Below are 22,003 nucleotides of genomic sequence, written 5' to 3'. Positions count from 1 at the left end.
TTGGACCTGGCTGGTGCTGGTGGATCGTCGTCTCGGGAGGCCCAGGTAAGCTGCTGCTGAGCGCTGAATTGTTGGGGGCCCGCCGCGTGCCCAGTGTGCGGAGGGCCCTCGGGTGGCATTTCTGCTGGGGCACGCGGTGGGCCCCGGCTGCCATTTTATTTGGAAATTTTTGTTGTTGGGGGCCCGCCGCACATAGGGCACGCGGCGGGCCCTCAAGGGGGCATTTTTTTAAAAATACGTTGTTGGGGGCCCGCCGCACACAGACCACGCGGCGGGCCCTCAAGGGTGCATTTTTTAAAAAGTACGTTTGTTGGGGGCTCGCCGCGTGCCCAGTGTGCGGCGGGCCCTCAGGTGGCATTTCTGCCGGGGCCCGCTGCACAGAGGGCACGCGGCCGGCCCCGGCTGCCATTTTATGTGGAAATTTTTGTTGTTGGGGGCCCGCCACACACAGGGCACGTGGCGGGCCCTCAAGGGGGCATTGTTTTTAAAAATACGTGTGTTGGGCCCCCCCCCCCAGGCCAGCTGGTCATGCGGGCCCAGGGGCACAAGGGGGTGCTGTGGTTTTTACAGCAGCGCAGTGGGGGGGGGTGCCATGGGAAGGGCTAGCAAAGCCAGCTGTAACGCCTTTTTCTTCTTTTTTCTTCTTTTGTAGAGTCCCGGAGGCAAGGAGCTGCTGGTTCGAGATCCGGTGCAGAGCACAGGTAAGTTTTGCCCCCACCGCGTGCAAGGTGTGCGGCAGGTCCAGGTGCCATTCTTTTGAGGCCAGTCATGTGTGTTTCATAATTGTAATTTTGTTTTTTGTATGTCTTGGGGCTGGATTGGGGCTGTCTTGGGGCTTTCCCCTAGACTCCCGTTAAGCACAGTTGGTCCCCGCCCCAAGTGTAAACGCCGGGCATATGTGCTCCTACAACTAAACTTGTACAAATTTGTTTCGCGCGGTTAGGTTTCACTTTCTTTGTAGGTGGCTCATCCTTCCCCTTCTTCCCATTTTTGCCCAAATGTGATTTTTATGTTTTTTATGATTACCTCCCACCCCCACTGCCCTCCACAGACTAAAAGTTGCCTAGCGGGACCACACAAGTGTGCCATTTCCCTTCGAAGGACCTCTGCCTACCTGTAAGTTAACGTGCCATGTATGCAACTTTGCTTCAGAGTGACATGCATTTCTAACCATGTTTAACCTATGTTTGCTTAACTTTCCATCCAACAACTGCAATGGCCTTTTCCCCTTTGGAACACATCTAGTAACAACAAATATATTTGTAGGTGAGTAACGCGAGTGTGCCACAAGCCAGAGATCTTTTGGATTCCAAGCGGCCAGCAAGCCACCACAACAAAAGCACGAAGGAGAAGTTTATGCAGCCTTTGAAGACTGCGAAGCACCGATCACATCTACCCACCCATATAACTGCAGCAGATCGGGCCACAGAGTACAGCGCTGTGATGCATGCCGATGGTGGTGTGCTGTTTTGCAGTGTGTGCAATGTGGCGGTGGACCACATCCGGAAACACACGGTTGATATGCATGTGAAGTCCCAAAAACACTTGAAGCGCTGTTCAGATGATCCAGACCCTCACTCTTCACCAAAACGTGCCCGTCAGATGACTGTCAACTCACTTTTCACAAAGAGTACAGCTGCTGGTGCCTCAAACCAGGAAATTATAAGTGAGTGGGTCAATGTCTGCACAGCGCTGAACATTCCGCTGAGCAAAACCGACCACCCTGTGTTGCGCAAGTTTCTCCATGAGCGAGTACGAAATGGTGGAGCAATACCTGGAAGTCATCAGCTTCAAGAACGGTATCTCCCAGAGAGATATATAGTAGCAAAGAAGGAGCTGAAAGAACACTTGCAAGATCAGAAGATCAGTGTTATATTTGATGAAACACCTGATGTTGAAGGGCGTTGTGTATTGAATGTGTTATTTGCGGTGGTCTCTGCGCAGGGTGGCCGTAAGATCCACACCCACCTAGCAGACACAGTGTTCCTCTCACAGTGCAACCATGAGACTGTAGCGCAAGCAGTTGTGAAGGTGCTGACAGAGTACAGCATAGCCTTTCAGGACGTTATTTCCTTTAACACTGACAATGCGGCATACATGCTCAAGGCATACAACACTGTTTTGAGAAATCTGTACACAAACTCCATACATATCACCTGCTTGGCACACATAATGAACCTTATTGGAGAGTCATTTAGGAAGCCTCTTGTGGAGCTAAATGCTTTCCTCCTGTACTTCTCGCGCATATTTTACATGGCCGGGAGCAGAAAGAGAAGGTACCTGCACCATCTCGCTGAGAACCATGGGATGAAACCACGGATGGCACCTGATCCTTGCAGTACCCGGTGGAATTCTTGGTTTGCTGCTGTCCAGTACCATTGCAAGCATTTTGAGGCCTATGCTGGGTTTGTTGAGTCTGAGATGCAACTCAGCAAGTCTCCCCCAGATTCCCTTGAAAATCTGCAAAGGAATTTGAACAGCAACCAAAGAAACTGCATTAAAGTGCAATTGGACATTGTGGCCGAAAAATGCCAAAACATTTTGCATCTGATGGACTTATTCCAGAGTCAGACACCAGTGACAATGAAGGTGTATGATTATTTGGAGGACCTTCACATAGACCTAACAAACAATTCAGTCCTCACTCTGGAGTCACTACAATCATTTCTGCAGACGACTGCAGGGGCTAAATTAACTCTGACCAAGAAAAAAAAGATAACAGCCCAGCTTAATGAAGCTTTTGAAAATTCTCTGGAAAAGGCGGGCAAATACATGGGGGAGGCCCAACCGGGCATTGGGATCTTGAAGCAAGTGCGCCTTTTCAATCCTGCACGACACTGCATCCTGCCTAAGGACAAGAATGCATATTCTGCCATCCCTGGTTTCAGCGAAGTCCCCGATCAGGAGCTTTGCCTCTACTTTGAACATGTACGCCCAGAAGCAGTACAGGCATCTGTTTCTGGGGTGATTGACACTGACCTCTTTTGGTGTGGGATGGCTGACCGCATTCCAGTCCTTTCACAGCTTGCAGCTGTGTACAAGGACTGTGTGACCAGTTCTGCAGATGCTGAAAGGAGCAACAGCATCTACAAAATTATTTTGTCAGCCAGACGACGGTCCCTCTCAGAGCAATCCATCCGGGCATTATTGTTCCTGCATTATAATCAGCAGCACAATATTGGGCTACATTTGCACTGCTCAGAAGTACTGCAAGATTAACACCACAAGCATACAGGTACCCTGGGCATTTATTCAGTAACAGGTTTATGTCCTATATGTAGTCTTGAAGACAAACAAAGTGTCTACATTGTAAATAAACCAAATATACATAGCTTCATGTTGTTAAATAACTCAAAAAACAAAGAGATCTGTGTTTGTTGTAGGAAAAAATGCCAAATAAAACGCCGCAAAATTGCCGCTAAATCTCCATATTTGTGCCGCAAAATTTCCATATTTGTGCAGCTAAATTTGCTAATCCATGCCGCTATATCCTGGGGGGTCTGCTTTATACCTATGGATATTCAAACACCACACAGGGTTACCAGTTACACAGTACATCAGTACTCCTTTCTGACAATATTTATTTATTGATCGTTGGCACTGAGGAGATAACATTACCCGGTTCATATAGTTGTGTTCCCCGTTGCGGTTGCTTCCCCCTTGGGGCCAGCCCAACATGGCGTTCTCTCAACGAGGTTAGCGGTGCAGCCTCACCTGACACTGCTTGCCGGTCGTTCCGGAAGTCCCGCCTCCCGCACTCTACCGGCCGGCTATAAACACACAGACGCTAGTGCTTACAGAAGCAGCCCGGTCCGGTAGAGTGAATGGGTAGGAATACGGGAGGTTCCACACTTCGTAACTGTGAGTATTTGAGGCTGCACCTCGCCCCTCCATGGCAGTCCGTATTTGGGATTTGTGTGATGCGCGCATGTTTGCCACTGAGGAAATTCATACACCGCGGCTCCCTGCTCCTGAGTCCGTGGTGATTACTGAATGGCATGCACCTGAACCTAAGCAATGGGCGCCTCATTCATTATGTATTGGTTCTGGCGTTCACCAGTTTGACATTTACCCTTGACATCTCGGAGTACTGCTCCGCGTGACGGCTTTGGAAGCTGGTCTAGTTTATGCATGGTCTAGTTTATGCAGGGCGGTTTGTTGGGATGTGGGACTGCCGCGCGTTGTACCGCCCGGCATCATTACTGATACTGACTTTGGTTAGTGTTATCTATGTTTCCGGCGGTTGCAACGAGGGGGCATCTCTCATGATCTTCGCCTCCTTGCTCTCACTAGATTGGTTGGGAAACCCTCCCATTGACCCGCATACCTTACTCTTTTATGACACCATTGAGGCCAGTTACACGCTGGCCCCTGGGTCTTGCGCTATCTGTCGAGTACTAACTGTGGGACCTGGTTCTACAACGTAATCTTACTCTTGTTTACCAGGACACTACACTTTAGTGCTTACCTCTACCGATACTCGATGCCGCTCACCACTGACCCAATTTGGGTGAGTTCCACTGCTTTGCCTCTAATTGTGGCAATTTTGACGTTTGCTCGCTTGTGTTTTTATCTGCTGTTTTTTATGTGTTTTATTGACGTAGTTCACAGTTGATGCATGTCACGGCTCACCTGTGTTCAGCACGCGTGCAATACACCGTTATTACTTATGGTGATTCCTGTACATCACTTTGTCCTTGATAAGATGTTATAATATTGTCACATTGTTTTATTTTGCAGGTCTTGGTGTAGATCAACTGGTACCACACATTTTTTAGGGTGCTGTACGTGTGGTCATTACTTTTTTTTTAAAATATATATTTTTTATTATTTAACAAACAAAAACAAACATCAGCAGTTGCATGACCAAACAGGAGGAGCAGATCAATGGGCATCAGCGGTGCAGAAGGCAATACACAAAATACAATCGTGCATGGTGGAAGGTCTAGGGCAAAGGGGGATCCTCACATGCAGGGGTTAAGGGGGCTGACAAATATCTCCTTGATAGGAGTTCCACAAGCCCCACACACAAGACCATTTTTGGGGACATCCATGTGACACATATACAGCCTTCTCTCTAAACATTGCCCAATCCATGCCTTTCCCCCATTCCCGTGCCGTGGGCGGATCCGATGCCCCCCACCGCTGAGCAATATTCCTCTTGGCAAACATTAGCCCCAGAGCCACCCACTGCGTCAAGCGGACATTCAAGTCAGTCGGCTCCCAAATGTTCAGGAGACACCTACGGGCCTCCACTCGGATCTGCGCGGACAGAACAGTATTGATAATGTCATGAATGGCACGCCAGTAGGGTTGGATCTGCCTACACTCCCAAAGTATATGGAAAAAGGTCCCCAGCTGACCACAGCCGCGCCTGCAGGCTCCCTCTTCCGCCCTTCCCATTTGTACCAGTTGGGGCCCTGTTACATAGACACGGTGAAGGAGTTTTAATTGGACGAGACAGAGGCGAGCTGATATTGCTACAACCCTGGGCGAAGAGACTGCCTCCTGCCATTCCTCATCATCCATTTCTATGCCATCCCTGGTCCACTTCTCTCGAAGAGCCAGGAGGGGATCCGAGACGTTATTTACCAGTTTTTTATATATCAGAGAGATGGTGCTGTCAGGGAGATGGCCATCCAGTACCCTATCTTCCAGTGGGGAGGATTCCGTCAGCGTGGTGCCGGGCAGTAGATGTGTGCGAAGCGCGTGTCGAACCTGTGTGTAGCGGAAGCGCTCAGATTCGGCCAGGCTATATTGCTGCTGTAGTGATGCAAAAGACTTATTATCGGATTTATCCCACAGATCCCCTATGCATGCAATACCTATGAGTTCCCATTTGTCGAATCCCTTACTCTTCCATAGATCACCCAGTTGCTCGGAATCCCATAGCGGTGTTGCGAGCGTCAACTTCCGTCTCCAGCCTAAGCAATTGGTGACCGCATGCCAAACGTGTACCGAATGGTTAGTGGGGCCTGTAAGAGGATAGCGCCGAGGCCTAGAATAAAGAGCTCTACTACAGGTCCCCCCCGGCGGGAGCCACCTATCCATGTTATATCCCGGGTCCCATGGCTGAACATATGTGCAGTGGTTAATGGAGGACAGATGGGATGCCCAGTAATACAATCGTATGTCTGGGAGGCTGATGCCTCCGTCATACCAATTTAGGGAAAGCTTGCCAAGAGCAATGCGCGGTTTACCGTTCCACAGCAGATCCCATTGGAGGCTCTCGACCTCTCGGAAATATGACGGGGGTATCCGATCCATGGAATTCTGAAGGGCATACAGGAATCGGGGTAGAGACATTATCTTAAAAAGGGCAGCCTTACCTAGCAAAGAGAGGGGGAGCGCCTTCCACCTGGCAATGTCTTTGCGCAGCTGAAGCAGGGGGGGGCTGAAGGTTCCGAGAATAACGAAGAGAGGAATCTAAACTGAGAAAGATACCTAGATAGGTAAACCCCTCCGTGCAGATTTGCAGTGGGCACCCACACGGTGGAATCGGGGGCTCACCCGCCACCACAAAAAGGAGGGACTTGCTCCAATTTATGTAATAGCCGGAGTACCGTCCAAAGGTCGTAAAGATATCCAAGACCACTATCAGTGATTTCCTCGGGGAGGACAGGTACAAGAGGATGTCATCCGCATAGAGAGAAATCCGGTCCTCCCAGTCTGGGGACCAGCGCATACCCCTTACACATAGGTCCTGACGTATCCACGCAGCCAGCGGTTCCAAAGCTAGGGCAAACAGCAGCGGCGACAGGGGGCAGCCCTGACGGGTCCCTCTGCCGAGCTTGAAGGCAGTCGACTTCTTGTTATTAACCACCACTTGGGCCATAGGTTGGGCATATAGTAACTGCACCCACTGTATATATTTGGGGCCGAATCCAAATTCGTCCAACACCGCCCAAAGGTAAGGCCATTCGATGGTGTCAAAGGCCATGGCCGCATCCAGGGATACTATCACCGCCGGCTCCGATATTGTGGCCGCCCTGCCCAGAACCTCGTGGACCCTGCGCAGGTTCAGTGCCGTGTTACGGTGCAGTATGAACCCTGATTGGTCAGGGTGGACCAGAAACCCAATCGTCGTCAAGAGCCGGGTAGCAAGAAGCTTAGCCAAGATCTTGCGCTCAGCGTTCAACAGGGATATCGGTCGGTAGGAGCTACATTCATTCTTGGGTTTCCCCTCTTTGTGAATAGTAACGATTGTGGCAGTCCGTTGGTCTAATGGCAGTATTCCCGCTTGCCTCGCGTCCTCGTACATGGCCCTCAGATACGGGGCTAACTTGTCTGGTTTAAGCTTGTACAGCTCAATCGGGAGCCCGTTAGGGCCGGTAGCTTTACCAGGCTTGAGCGATCGTATGGCTGCCGCTATTTCGTCGTCGGACAAGTCCCTTTCCATGAAATCATGGTCGACCGCCGACAGCCTGGGCAAAGTGATATCAGTGAGCACCTGGCGGGAGTCCTCGATAGGGTAGGGGGCTGCCGAAGTATAGACAGCCTGGTAGTAGGCCGCGAAGCAGTCCGCAATTGCTTGCGGGTCCGACAGGGAAGTACCCTCCCATCCTCGAAGTGCAGGCACTAGCCGGCTTGCCCACTCTTTCTTGTCCAACCAGGCCAAAAGTTTCCTGGCCTTGTCACCCACCTCATACAAACGCCCCTGAACCACTCTCCCCATGGCCTTTGCCTGGTCAGTCGCAAGCGCCCTGTATTCCTGCTGTTTGAGTTTGAGAATGTGGAGCTTGTCTGGTATGACCGCTACATTTAGATCTGTTTCCAGTTTTCCCACCTCTACCTCCAGCGCTATCAACTCTTTGTGTTGTTCCTTTTTCTTCCCAGATATAAAGGAAAGGGCCTGGCCCCATATCACTGCCTTGAATGCCTCCCAGAGCATCTGCGGGGATTCCACCGAGCCCTCATTCTCGTTGAAATAGTTATCAATGGCCCCACAGAGCTCCCGGCGGACATGAGGATCGCGAAGATACCATGGATTGATGGGGCGACTCGCCCCTGTTGTTGGTGGCCTAGCGCCACCTGGAGCCAGACCGGTGAGTGATCCAAAATGCCCCTAGCCAGATGCCTTACCTCTCGGACATGGGCAATTTTGGGAGGCAGGTACCAGAAAGTAATCGATTCGAGATAGACTCCCATGCGCCCCGGAGGGGAAGGTATAGTGTAAAGCATCGAGCTGAATGACCCTCCATGTATCCACCAGCCCCAAGGTCCCCAGAAACCACCGAATTCAAGATCCCTACCAACACCAAGAGACCCTCTGGGATCTCCAACAGCAGCGTACCCAAGTCTCTGAACGTGGTTGCCTGGAGGCCCGGGAGTACATAGACCGACAGGCGGGTAATAGGGTGGCCCTCCCACATGCCCGAAACCCCAACATATCGTTCTCTAGTATCCGACCAAGTGTTCTGCACTACAAGGGGAAAGGCCCTTTTCATCAGTATGCCAACCCCTCGGGAACCCGTGGTGAAGCCTGCATGAGCCAATAAGACAAAGCCCCCTCTGTGCAGTGCCCTGCATATGTTTCCGAATAAATGGGTTTCTTGTAGCGGAACAATGTCAGGGGTGTGACGCTTAATACCTTGAAGAACGACACTACGCTTGATTTTATCCCCCAGCCCGTTGACATTCCAACTCAACAGTTTAACCCCACTGTCCCCCACTGGTGCCATATCGAAATATATCAAAACTCACTGCGGTCACCCCCACTCCCCCAAGCATTGTATCAATAGCAGTTGCTGAAGTAATCAAAACTTCAGACCAAACATAAAACACTCCCACCCAACTACTCCCAACCCCGCTGCCCTGCCCTCTGGGCTTAGAACTGCCCATGAAAAACTTGCAGAGTGCCTGTCACCCTAGAAGCTGTTCAAAAGAGAAAGAAAAAACCCAGAGTGGGGAGGATGTGGTCCGCCCCCACCCAGCCCAGTAAGCCTACTGTGTACCCATCTTACTCAAGTCATACAGGCCCATGTAAGTCCACTTACCAAAAGGCAGAGGCACCAGAAGCCCCCCACCGCCCCCCACCCACCATGTACTTCCAGAGGTACGAGCACGTGTGGTCATTACTGATACCTCAAAGAGCAACGAGGTCCTGACCACCACCAAAAAAGTGTAGGTAGTATTTAATCTGGTCCTGAGGAATTGCCATCTAATAGATAACAGGCAAGAAACATGTTGACCATCTTAGCATATACCCTCACAAACCTTAGAGTGAGAATGTGCGTTTTGTTTTGGTTTTAATCAGGGTAGTGACCACAACTCATTAAAATTGTTCTGAGTGGATCACTAACCCCTGTTTTATCTTTCACATCCCCCACACATCACCGTCACCTACACTCGTTACCTTTCTATTAGGGCTCTCACACGCATTACACCTAACGGCATTTGGAATAAAGATCTCTGCCAAGAAGGCCCCATCCCGGGCGCCTGATCGGGTATTGCACCGCCGACCCGATAAGGAGCTAGATCTGATGATGAAGCAAGACACCTGCTTGTTGGGTGTGTGAGGGTCTCCTTTCCATAAGGAGGATCCTTTTCTCCTGCTCACCCTTATTATCTATGCCCTGTTACCACGTGTGTTCTTACCATTACCTGCATCACATTATAGGAACTGCATACCACTTCTAGTTTTCCTGAGATTTCTGCAACAGGAGGCCAGCTCAACTCAATCCTTTGGAAGGAAGGATACAGAAAGCAAACTCCAGTCCTTTCACTGCCCAAAACAGAAGCAGCCGCAGCAGGCCAACACAGCAAAGTGGTAGTCCCTCCTGATAGCACCACAGCGCTTCTTCCTGGAAGAATGTCCTCAATCCAGAAGTGTTCTGAAGTTATGGTGTGTCACAGCTCCAGGACTTATTCCAGTTTCTGCCTTTGAAGAAGGCAAATTTCAAAGGAAAGTTTTTGTAGTGCACAAGGCCCTGCCTTTTCCTGCCCTGGCTCCAGACACACTACAGAGGGGGTGGGGGTGGAGACAGCTCTGTGTAAGGACAGGCACAGCCCTATTCAGGTGTCAGTGACAACTTCTCCCAGCAATGTAGCTCATGAAGGATCATCAGCCTGCTGTTGGCTCATCAGGATATGCAAGGCACACCTCGGCTGCCTTTGTGTGACTGTCTAGAGTGAATGCACAACTGTCAACTAATGCAGATGTGGATTCCATAGACAAGGAGAGGCACAGTATGTCTGAGCAAGAAAATGCTCTCTTTCTAGAAGTGGCATTTTCAAACATGCAATTTAAAAACCAACTCCAGAAAAGATGTATTTTTAAATTGTGAGTTCAACGACCCTAAACTCCAAATCTCTATCAGTTCCCAAAGGGAAATTTCACCTAAAAGATATTTCATGGCAATACCCATGTTACCATATGGGAGGGATAGTCCTTGCAATGGTGATAAACGAAATTAGCAGCATATCATTAGGACATGTAAAACACAACAGCACATGTTCTACCTTTTAAATATACTGCACCATGCTCAAGGGGCTGCCTTGGGCCTACCTTAGGGGAGACTTACATGTAGTAAAAGGGAATGTTTGGGCCTAGAAAGCGGGTGCACTTGCCAGGTGGAAATGACTGTTTAAAACTGCACACACAGACACTGCAGTGGCAGGCCAGAGACATGTGTGCAGGGCTACTCATGTGGGTGACACAATCAGTGCTGCAGGTCCACTATTAGCATTTGATTTACAGGCCCTGGGCACACCTGGGACACTTTACTAGGGACTTACTAGTAAATTAAATATGGCAATCATGGAAAACCTAATCACTAATACAAACTGCACAGGGAGCACTTTCACTTTAGCACTGGTCAGCAGTGGTAAAGTGCCCTGAGTCCTAAAACCAGCAAAAGGAAGTCAGAAGAATATAGGAGGAAAGCAAAAAGTCTGGAGATATCCCTGCAAAAAGGGCCAGGTCCAACACCAGAGAAGCCAGCTTTGTGCCAATGTGGCTGTCCCCGAGGAGTCACAATAGCGCGATTGAACAGTTTACCTACAAAGATAGAGGGGGATTAACAATTCAGCACAGCTAAGTGCTACAAAAAAGCACCCAAGCGCCACAAGGCCATGACCCCCTACAAGGGCTCAGAATATCGTCCACAGTTGACATCATCAAGAACAACAAAGAACATGTCTAGGATGAGCATCTGCAGGTTAAGGTGTTTTATTTTGTCTGGGCGCAAGGAAGGATTTCCCACTGTTGGTTTCATTAAGGCGCACCCTGCAATTGCTGCATCACCTGCCCGAAATGTGCCAACACTGCCTAGCTCACCCTTGACCTGCGTGGTAACCCAGATCACGCCGCACACTAGTGGATCAAGCTGGTGAAAGAACTGCAGTTCCATCTGCATTAAGAGCTATAATGAACAACATCAAAAGTACTTGGAACTACAGTGGAATCCACAGTGGGCAGGGGATGTGGGAATTTCAGTTCTGACCCTCCGTATAATGGAGACTAGTGGGCCTGAACCAACAGAACAGAGGATCCCTCTACTCCCTCGTTGGACCTAAGGGAACCCCAGAGTGCAAAAAGCACCAGAGAGCAAGAACACCAGGAAAAGTTATCCCCAGCAAGTGTGGTACATACCACTCTCAAAGTGAACTGCTTCTTGTCGGAGTAATAACAATGCCCTGAGTAATCTGTTGCTTCTGAAATCCTTTTGGGATAGTATTGTTTTGTGTGATTTTCAGTAAAGTGCTTCTTTTTGTAAAAAGACTAAACACTGACTGGACATTCTGTTACTGGCCTCTATTTGTACCATGTTGAGTCCAGAAATTCTAACCTAACACAATCTTCCTGAGTTAGCCTTGGACTACTCAATCTTACTACCTTAAGTGCCAAATACTAAATGGGTGTTCCTTGGTGATCAATTTTCGGTCCACTACTAGGGTTAAGCCCCTGAACACCTATGTTAACTTCTCTGGTTGATACAGTGTGAACCCTGTTCCCTTGAAAGCTTAGTGATTCCTAAGAAGGTTCACACAAGAGTCCAATAGCATAACCTTCCAAAGTGAAATAAATGCAGCAGTATACCAAAGTAGTGTAAAAGAAAACCTGTTATGCAGAGGAAAACAAGTACAAATCTGCAAGTCAATATTCTAGCAAATACGTTCAAGAATTTGACAAAATATCATGCAATAGACGGAACCAATTACTGATTTACAAGAGCCCAACAGAACCCCATACCAAAAAAAGGAATCAAGCATTGAGATGTTAGAATGCCTTAGTACATCACCATCAACAGAAAATAAAGCAGACATACTGGAATCGAAAAACAGAATTCCAGAGGAGAGTAAGCAAGTTCTGCTGGAAAAAACTGTAAAAATCCAATTAAGCAAAGCCCCATAGGATTCCAACAACACAATGTCCTAGAATGGGACCAAAACAAAATGAAGAATATTGTAACAGACTACCCTCATGAAATGGAAACCAAAATGCACCAAATACTTCAAACTCCCAAAATAAAATTGATACAAGACAGGAGTGCATTCTTTAGGACTGATCCATGCACAGATCATCAGGACAGTAGCTGCTCATCACCACCACAGAGAACAAAGCATTTGTCTAATTACAACATCTTACCATTGTTTGACGACTAAAACAACACGCCACAAAGACAAGTATAGTAAAAAAAGATCATTACCGCATGATCCGCAGCAGGGTGCAAACAGCATTTGGAAGTCATGCTCGCAGTACTTTCGACCTTCAAACTAGAAAGCAAAAATGACAAATAATATTTTTCTTTGGATCACATGTATACTTACAACTCACAGTCCAACTTGCATCATCAAATCTACATAGACTGTAACCTATTTGAGCAAGAACACCTGAAATGGATATTTATGAAATTGCAACGCTATTTGGAATATCAGAGTGCTATTTAAAATAGCACCATCCTAGATCCAAAATTGGCTGCCTGGTTGACATACTTTCCACCAGTGTTGTTCAAACTAAGCCCAAAGGACAGGACAAATGCCAAATTGTTTTAAAATATACATATAAATAGGATTTCTATACAAATAATCTAAACCGAGTTCATATACGTGGTCCTTGTGAGTTGTGAAAATCTTTCAGACAACCCATGTTTTGTATTTTGAGCTAGTATCATGGGCAAAGTTTTTCAGGCACAAAAATATCTATGGTGGATTTTGTAAAGAACTCTAGCTGAGCACACCAAATAACACTGAGCCATCACAACACACACACAGCCAAAACATATATGACAGCACCACTCTACTTCAACTCAAAAATCAAAACAGGCTCTGTCTGAGACTTAGGGCTTTAAGCCATGGACTAAAGGAACCATAACTCAGAAAGGGCTGTGAGGCTTTACTAATAGCAATAGAGAGCTATACATGTATTGGTAACACATGTCAATTTCCCCTTCCCCCAAAAATGTGCACCTCTTTACACCATTGTTCTAGAACCAAACCATGAATGGAATATACTGTTTCGCTGATATAATTATATTGCTGTGGTATTTAAAAGTCACCAGTTTATCTTCCCTTACCAGCTTCTCTTGAAGTGGTTACATATTTCTCCACCAGTAACTTGCACATGCATGTAAGAACGGGATTTGGTACCCTGAGTGGGCAAGGCACAAGGAGAATTGGTGATGTGTAAGGAGGGGATTCAGAGGTGAAAGACAGGCGAGCACGACCCCAATATATTTTGTGAGACTGGCTCTGGGAATGCAACTGCAGATGACAGTCATAACACAGTAAGCAGGTTAGTTTTGGATACAGCATGACTGGCCTGGTGGATAGATGGGTTTTGCCTGATGTCTGTGTACTCTAGAATGCTCTGGTGTAGATCATTTAGAAAATGGTGTCCTGAGGGGTCTTTCCTCTGTGAGAGGTCATGGCTTCCAGACACCCTCACGGGGTTAGGACAAGACGTTGGAGTAGCTCAATAGCTGGGCAGGGTGTTGCCAGGTCCATTCAGATCCACTGGCAGCTGTTTCCAAGGAGTAGATTGATCCCTCACTAACCTGATGGACAGAGTGGCAAGGATCCGCGTGGCAACACAGTTAAAAAATGGCTAGATGGAGAACAGTAAATGGGTGGGACAGATTGGCCACACAATAGGATTATCAACTTTCAGAATCATTCTGGCGATCTTGCAGTCTACCTCCCTGTACAGAGTTGGTGCTGACCCTAGTACAAGTGGAAGGCAGGCTAAGACTAGTCAGGATCCTAAATCTGGAGTCATGACAGGAAATTCCTTACTGTTTTCCCTAGTAGAGACGAGGGATATTTAACTTCACAGAACATCAGCACACCATGAATCATCCGGCCTGCGCAGCTATATGGTTGTTGTAGGCCATAGATAGGCTTGCAGGGGCCGCTGTTAAGGCCAGTGACAAAGAATTCTGTACAGCCTACTGTGAGACCAAATTAAAGGCAAAGACATGAGGACATAATTCGTCTGTCTGAATCCTCAAAGGTGCAGAGGCCTATTAGCCTAGGGGCCTCATAAGAGCAGAGATCAACCGTGAATGTTACTCATTGAATGAGTGCATATATGTGTGAGTACAAAAGGCTTACATTAAGGAATTCCTTTCTTTTATTCCTCCGCTTCCCTAGTTTAAAGAGCAAGATTCAGCTGTTGCGCAAACCCTGTTAAAAGACCTTGGCACACATAAAGTCAGTCTTTGGGTATTTGGAGAAGGTTGAAGGGTTTCCTATATCTTTTTAATGCAGGTGAAAGCCCTAAGTTTATATGATGTGTCACACATTGGGGACCACATGTACCACACACTGACTCGGGTAAAGGATAATCACTCCAGTAGCTCTTTACAGTTTGTGCCTCTTTTTTTAAAAATATTTTTTTATTGCGTTTTCCATTTATATACAGCACAACTTATATCTGTTAATTACAATTACATATGAGGAATAATCATACCAATTTATATAAACAGCATTTCATATAGAAGCATTTAAAAAAAAGAACAAAGAAAAAACTGAAAGTTATCTTTGTTGAGAGAAGAGAGAAAAAAAAAAGACAAACACAAAGAAGAAAATAAGAAGACAGAATCTCAGACACATATCCAGTAGGGGAAAATTCAGGCGGGCGGATAAACAACAGGGATTTGTCTCGGCTGTGATAAGCTGCAGTTCTATTACAATAATCTAAGACCTAATAGAAACCAGCGATTCCTTCCAGCTATAAATAGGAGACCATATACGTCTGCCAAGGGATTTCCCTCTCTAGCCCTTCCTTTCATATATTCCCCTCTCAAGATTAAATACCGCGAGAAGCCGGGCAAGCCATAGCTGAAATGTTGGAGCGGCTTGATCAAGGCAAGCTGAAGCAACACAAATTCGCAAAACTGCCATGGCAAGAAAAAAATGTCTTATAACGCTGGGCTTGAAGCCCTGCAAAGCATAAAACTGTCTGCCCCAGCTCTAGAGACTGAAAAAAATTATCCGAATCGGTGCTCAACCTGCCTTCTCATTTTTTATCATGCTTTTCAAGATCATCCAGTTTGAGTGCTGTGAGTTCAGTATAAATTCCTTTAATAGTACAGCCATCACCACTTCTTATTACATCTATGGCTTTCACCTTGCCAAATCCATTAAGCCCACCCAGGTTTTTACTCAGGACGCTTCTAAGCTGAAGATATTTAAAGAAATTCCTAGTGCCAATACCAAATTTGTCCTGAATGTCCTTAAATTGATAGATTCAGTCCGAGCTCAATAGATCCCCGACTTTCAAGAGGCCACACCCTGCCCACTCTGCCATAGTTCGATCCGAAAAGATTTCTGGCAGCGTGGGGCTTCCAAACAATTGGGTATAGAAATTCATCCTCCCAAGGCCCGTCTTCTTCTTGAAGGCAGCCCAGATTTTAAAGGCTGCCAGCATGGTTTTAAATTTAGTTCTCTTAAAATAACTAGGCTCTCTGAATTTCATAAAACAGTTTACTGCGTCTTCCCCCACCAGTAGCCTATATACATCAGGGATCTTATCTTCAGTGCTAGGGTCTTCAGATCACCCACCGAGCATTCCATACATATATTGAAGAGCCGCAGCCCAGTAATAAAATTTAAAATCTGGGACCGCCCAGCCCCCTCTGGCCGGAGGCATTGTCATATAACGTAGGGCCCTCCTTGTTTTACCATGTGCCCAGAATAACCGGTTAACCAAGTTATCCAATGCGGTAAACCACTTCTTCCCAAATTCTAGGGGTATTGCCCTGCGCAAATACAGTATTTTAGGTAAAAATACAATTTTAATCACATTACAGCGGCCAAACAGTGACATGTGCAGGTTATGGAATTTATCAAAATCTGTATGAGCCTTCCGAATTACAGGATCAATATTTATAGCCACCAGATTGTTCAGATCTGGGGTTATAGTTATCCCGAGATACACCGCTAAGTCTGTCATCCGCGGATCGGAAAGGCTGATCTCCCCATTCGCGACAATCTGGGTCTTCTGATTATTTAGGGCATATCCAGAAATCCCACCAAAAGCTAAAGCTATCTCCTCAACTGCTGCTATTGCCACTAAGGGGTTGGGGGAGACTAAGGCAACGTCATCCGCATATGCGAGGACTTTTGTTGCTACCCCATTGTAAATGATAGGCTCAATTTCCAGGCTGGCATCCAACTGTCTAATTAAGGGGTCTATGTAAATCGCAAATAGGAGGGGTGAGCAAGGGCAACCCTGCCTGGTGCCCCGTTTAATCACAAAAGGCGCAGTATGTTTCCTGTTAATTCTAAGATGAGCAGTTGGTGCTCTATACATAGTACGGATGGCTGTAATAAACCCCTGCCCAATACCAAACCATTTCATTGCCTCCCATAGATAATCCCAGGAGACCCTATCAAAGGCTTTCTCTGCGTCCAAGAGCAGCAGAGCCATAGGGTCCCCTGAGACTTCTGCTGCATCGAATAGAGTTATTACCCGACGAATATGCTGGGTGGTCCCTCTCCCCGGGATAAACCCGTGTTGATATGGGTGGATTGCTTTCCCTATAATGGTGTTTAATCTAGTAGCGAGAGCTTTGGACAGAATCTTAGCGTCACAATTTATTAGAGTAATTGGCCGATATGATCCGGGTTCCTGAGATGATTTACCCTTTTTTAAAAATATTATTATATCGACTCCTGCCAAGGAATCGGGGACCGAGCCCTCAGATTGTGCACGGCATATCGTGTTAACCAGATCGGGTCAGATTTCTTCCAAAAATGTTTTGTAAAACTCCAAAGGAATCTGGTCGGGTCCGGCCGCCTTGCCTGAAGGAAGATTCCTCAGGGCACAATAGATCTCGTCTTGTGTCAAAGTAGCCTCAAGTTTCGCACTGTCCTCATATTCAATACTCTGCAATGCTATACTAGTGAGATAACCCTGAATTAAATTCTGCTGTGCCTGGGGTCCCACACCATATAATCGTTGGTAGAACTGCTGAAACACTTCCTGGATCCCGGGTGGATCAGTAACTGGATTTCCATGTTCATCTATAATATCATTTATCTCACTCACAACACTCCTTTGTCGGAGTCTAGCTGCCAACGTGTGCCCAACCCGTTCACTAAATTCATGGCAATGTTCTCTTTTAACTAAGAAATGCTCCGCTGCCTTCGCGGCAGCACGATCTCCAATTTCTGACTTGCCCAGGCGAGCCTAAGTAAAATATCGTCAGTTAATAAACCAGCGTTCACCGCTACTGCCAGCTCCTCCTCGATTCTAGCTAAATTTTTATAGAGCGTTTCCACCCGGTGAGCCTCCCTCTTCTGTCGATAAAGGCTAAAACTAAATGTCTCACCTTTGACCCCAGCTTTAAAAGCGTCCCATACAGCACTGGCACTAGCACTGTGTCTGTTTAAATCCCAATAAATCTTAATCCATCCCTTCATGTGGAGGACATATTCAGAGTCTGTTAAAAGAACCCTCTCAAAAGTGCAAGTCCGCTCACCCCGCTCGCCATTTGTAAAGACCACAGTGAGGGCTAGGGGGTTATGGTCAGATAATATCTTAGGGTACGTCTCTATTTTAGCCCGGTGCGCTAAAGAATGTGATACAAAATAATAATCGAGTCTATAAACTGCCTTGTGTGGGGCAGAAAAAAAATGTACTGCCGGGATCTTTACAGTATAAATGATTCCATAGGTCTAGGAGTCCATGATTTCTAACCATGTTAGTAAGTGCCTTAAAGACCTTTCTCTTTCGTCCGGAATATATATCTTCCAGCACTACCCCACAGTCCGCCAAGCCCATTAATATTAAAATCACCGCACATTAATAGTGGGGTAGGCCATTGAACTAACTCAGCATCTTAATACTCCAGTGCCTCTGGATCATCTGCAGTGGAGTCATACACCGAACACAGAGTGAAAGGCTCCTCGGCGAACACGCATTCCAATACTACCCACCGACCCCACCTATCTGATAGCTTCCTTTTAACGATTATGTCATTCCTTCGGGTGAGGATAGAGACCCCTCTGGTTTTAGTACCTTGTTTAGTGGCCACCAATAACCTAAACCCAAGTTGTTCAAGGACCCCTCCTCTAGTACCCTCTATATGAGTCTCTTGAACACAAAAAATATCGGCTCGCATGGCTTTCAAGATAATTGCTGCCCTTTGTCGCTTGGCTTGGTCGTTAAGCCTGCAGATATTAATTGTAACAACTCTAAGATTTATAGGATTCATAAAGTAGTTTTGGGTAGCTTTCCTTCGGCGTGAAATTATTTCTTTTCCTCTCTTTTGATACCACCATGACCTCCTCTTCCTTTCTAGAAGAAAACCATCCTATATGCTTCCTAAGACCTTTAGCACCATATTTCCCCATGCGTTGTGCTGTGCTGAGCTGTAACCTACCCCCCCCCCCCCCCCGAGCCCCCCCGGACCAGACCACCCTCTTCCCCCTCCCCCCTACATCCCATACAGGCAAATAGGTCAGTCATGACCTATGTGGGGCAACCGATCTCACATCTCAAGTTACCGCTAACTCCTCTCCCTCTACACCCATGTATGCCACCACCAGAAAAAATCAGATAGAGCCCGACCCATGTAGCAACAGATAAAGATGTAAAACGGTATACAAAAGTAATAATTATTAATCAATTGTTCTGCTATTGAGCCACGCTTGCATTCAGCAAGCAACGTACCCCCTCCTTTTTGCCTCCTTCAGCTCTGTCATAAATTCTTGGGCTTTGACTTCTGAAAAAAAATTCGAACCCGCCCATTAACAATGACCTTAAGGCGAGCAGGATATAGCAAATAAGCCTTGCAGCCCAATCCCTGAAATGCAGTTATCAATTGTCGAAGCCTCCACCTACGCTCCACCGTGGCGTGGCAAAAATCTGGACGTGCAAAAAAGGTATGTCCGTCAAAGAACCGCTTAGCATCTGGTCTTGCCTTATCCATTATAGCTTGTCGAAGCAGAAAGTTCCCAATGTATATCAGGATTGCCCTAGGGCGCTCTTCTTGCCTGGCTGAATTGTTCCTCTTCTGCACCATTGGAAAGTGATGGGCCCGCTGGACCTCCATGTCCCAATTCCAGTGTACAAGTTCCAGAAATGCTCCTTTTAGCAAAGATACGACAAAGGGCATTATGTTTCCCCCTTCCGTGTTTTTGGCAATCCCTAGTAATCGGACTTTGTTTCTCCGTTGCCGATTCTCGAAATCCTCGAGTTTCCAGCACATGTCCATTGCCTGTTTTTCCTGCTGCTCTTTAGACTCCTGTAATTTGGCAACTGCTTCCTCTAAATCAACTGTTCTATCCTCCACATGAGTAACCCTTTCAGCCATTTCGGTGCATAGCTTATTTACTTTGCGAATGGAGGCCGGCAATTTTTTAGTTGCTTGAAGCGACCTCCTGCTTTCCGTTCTGGCCTCACCCTGCATTTGTTTTAGGGTGGAGTATACTAAATCCAGTGAAGGAGGGGCGGAGGGTCCGGGAGGTACCGCTGAGCCACCTGATGCTGCATGGCCATCATTCTCGTAGACCATACTTGTAGCTGAATAGTCCCAGTCCAGTTTTCGCGCAGTAGCCAGGTCACTTTTTGCAGGCCTTGCTCTGGACTTTGTTCTGCGCCTTTGAGAGGTTGGTTTGCTGCGATAGCCTTTCTGCATAGTAGAAGACTCTCCGGAATCCGTTTAGTCTGAAGTGTTGAAATCGCTGAGGGCCGGAGAGTCAGTCATCGTTGAGCGAATAAAATGTATCCCGCTCGGGGGAACCATGCGTTGTCATCACCGGGCACTGTGGCATTGTTTAGAGTCACTGTCTAGAGCATTATCAACAAGCGAGATAAGGCGTACCCCCCTCAGTGACAACAGTGCTAATTTTCCCATTACAGTTTATTCCATCAGCCTCAGCCCAGTTCTTATCTTGAACCCCCTGCGACCCCGCCGATTCCATTGGGCCACCACCTTCAGATGGGACCCCCGCATTATCTAACAGCTCACTCATTTTCTCCAAGGAGGAGAATTCCAGTTGTGGAGGCTCAATGATTTCTGATGGATCTACACAATCTACTTGCAAAGTTTCAGTTTGCAGACCGGGATCCACCTGTAAGTCCTGCTCCGGTCTGAGTTGTGCATGCAGCCCTGTTCCCAAGCTGGGCTGAGTGATTTCCCCAGTCTCTGTTAGTCCTGCAGCCAACGAGCTGGGAGTGTTCTCCTTTGTTTTTTTGTTGAAGGCAGTGGGGGCCGCGGGCGAGGACATAAAAAAAGCCTCAACCACTGTCGATTGTCTCAGCGTCCCTTCTGCGACCACCGCTGCCGCCTGAAGCCGGGTCCCTCCAGCTGCGCCCACATCCTTCAAACAGCCATCAGCCCTTTTTGCTGGACCTCCTCGCCATGCTAAATTCGGCCCCCGCACAGACACAGGGGCGGTGTCGGCAGCCTTGGTGTTGGGAGCGCCTGGAGCTCCGCAGGCCCCCCCTGCGCCCACATATGCGTTTAGAGGTTCTCTCTGTGCACCTTTGGCTGCCTTATCCGCCTTATCCACCCTCTTTGCTTTCGGGGCCATGATTCGCTCCGAGCACCGATAATGCTCCAGTGGCACACCAGGAGAGCAACGGGCATACCGGGTCAGCAGGCGAAGAACAGCAGCCAGCAGTCTAGCTTTCAGCGGAGTCCCAACGCCCAATAACCTTATAACATAACGAGGGGTAAGTACGATGGAAAGAAGAGGTGGTTTTAGCGTCCTGCTACAACAACATCCTAAGAGAGTGCAGAGGGTGAGAAGCTGCAGCAACTCTCATCGAGGTCAGTCGGCCATCTTGCCTCCTAACGCTTCTTGACTGGGTAGGAAATGTCCTTCCCTGTGGAAATCACTGCACTTCGGAAGAGACTGAGAGGTACTCTATTTTTGGACAAGATATAGGTTGTTTGATCATCGTTATGAGAATTACAATACAATGCACTGCGGCCAGTGAATACGTTAAAGGAGTCTTGAATATAATGGGAGAACTTGGTATGGCTGTGTCTGCTGGTGTTGAGGGTGGAGTGGGGGTCACATTTAAAAAAAGGAATGGATGTTATGTTTGTAAAAGTCTCAGCTACTTTCAAAGGATTGGGAAGCATTTCAGGTCATATTTTTTGCCTACTGTGCTACTCCTGACAGGCCATACCAATCTGTCAGGCAATGTCCCCTCTGAAGAGAACCACAAAACACCATAGTCCAGTTTCAGCCTTATTGGGCTTCAACAGTGATGTTTAGCTTGGAACTTGGTGCAGTGAGCACAGGACAGGTGGAGGTCTAGAAGAGGGGGCCTGGAGCTAGAGAAGGTCCAGATCCATTTGAGCTTTAGCCTTGTTATGGCTTTAGCATTCCGTGCAGAGATCCTTAATAAACAATGATAGTGGGAAAGGGTTTGAAAGTTCATTCAGAACCTCTGCCTGGCACTTTGCAGGCTGCACTGCATCGGTCAGGTGATACCAGAATCATAAGAAGGAGCAGATGTTTAGGTCTTGGATATGCCTTTCACCCACTGGTCTTGGCAGGGGTTTACTAGCCATGCTGTAGTCCTTTCTTATTTTCCGCT

The 22,003-nt window shown here is 47.4% G+C and overlaps 1 protein-coding gene across 2 annotated transcripts in view; it reads right to left on the bottom strand.

The window, feature by feature from the left end:
- LIMS2 (LIM zinc finger domain containing 2) overlaps positions 1-22,003 on the bottom strand; it is a 229,914-nt gene that overhangs the window by 165,708 nt on the left and 42,203 nt on the right. For both annotated transcript variants that reach the window (XM_085634662.1, XM_085634660.1), the window contains exon 3: positions 12,651-12,717. In XM_085634662.1, the coding sequence (XP_085490788.1) occupies positions 12,651-12,717 (67 nt within the window). The remainder of the gene's footprint in view (positions 1-12,650; positions 12,718-22,003) is intronic.

The sequence above is a fragment of the Triturus cristatus genome, chromosome 11 (genome assembly GCF_964204655.1).
Source record: "Triturus cristatus chromosome 11, aTriCri1.1, whole genome shotgun sequence".
Lineage (NCBI taxonomy): Eukaryota > Metazoa > Chordata > Amphibia > Caudata > Salamandridae > Triturus > Triturus cristatus.
Note: the sequence above shows the minus strand (reverse complement) of the source record. Positions and strands in the feature narration are given on the sequence as shown.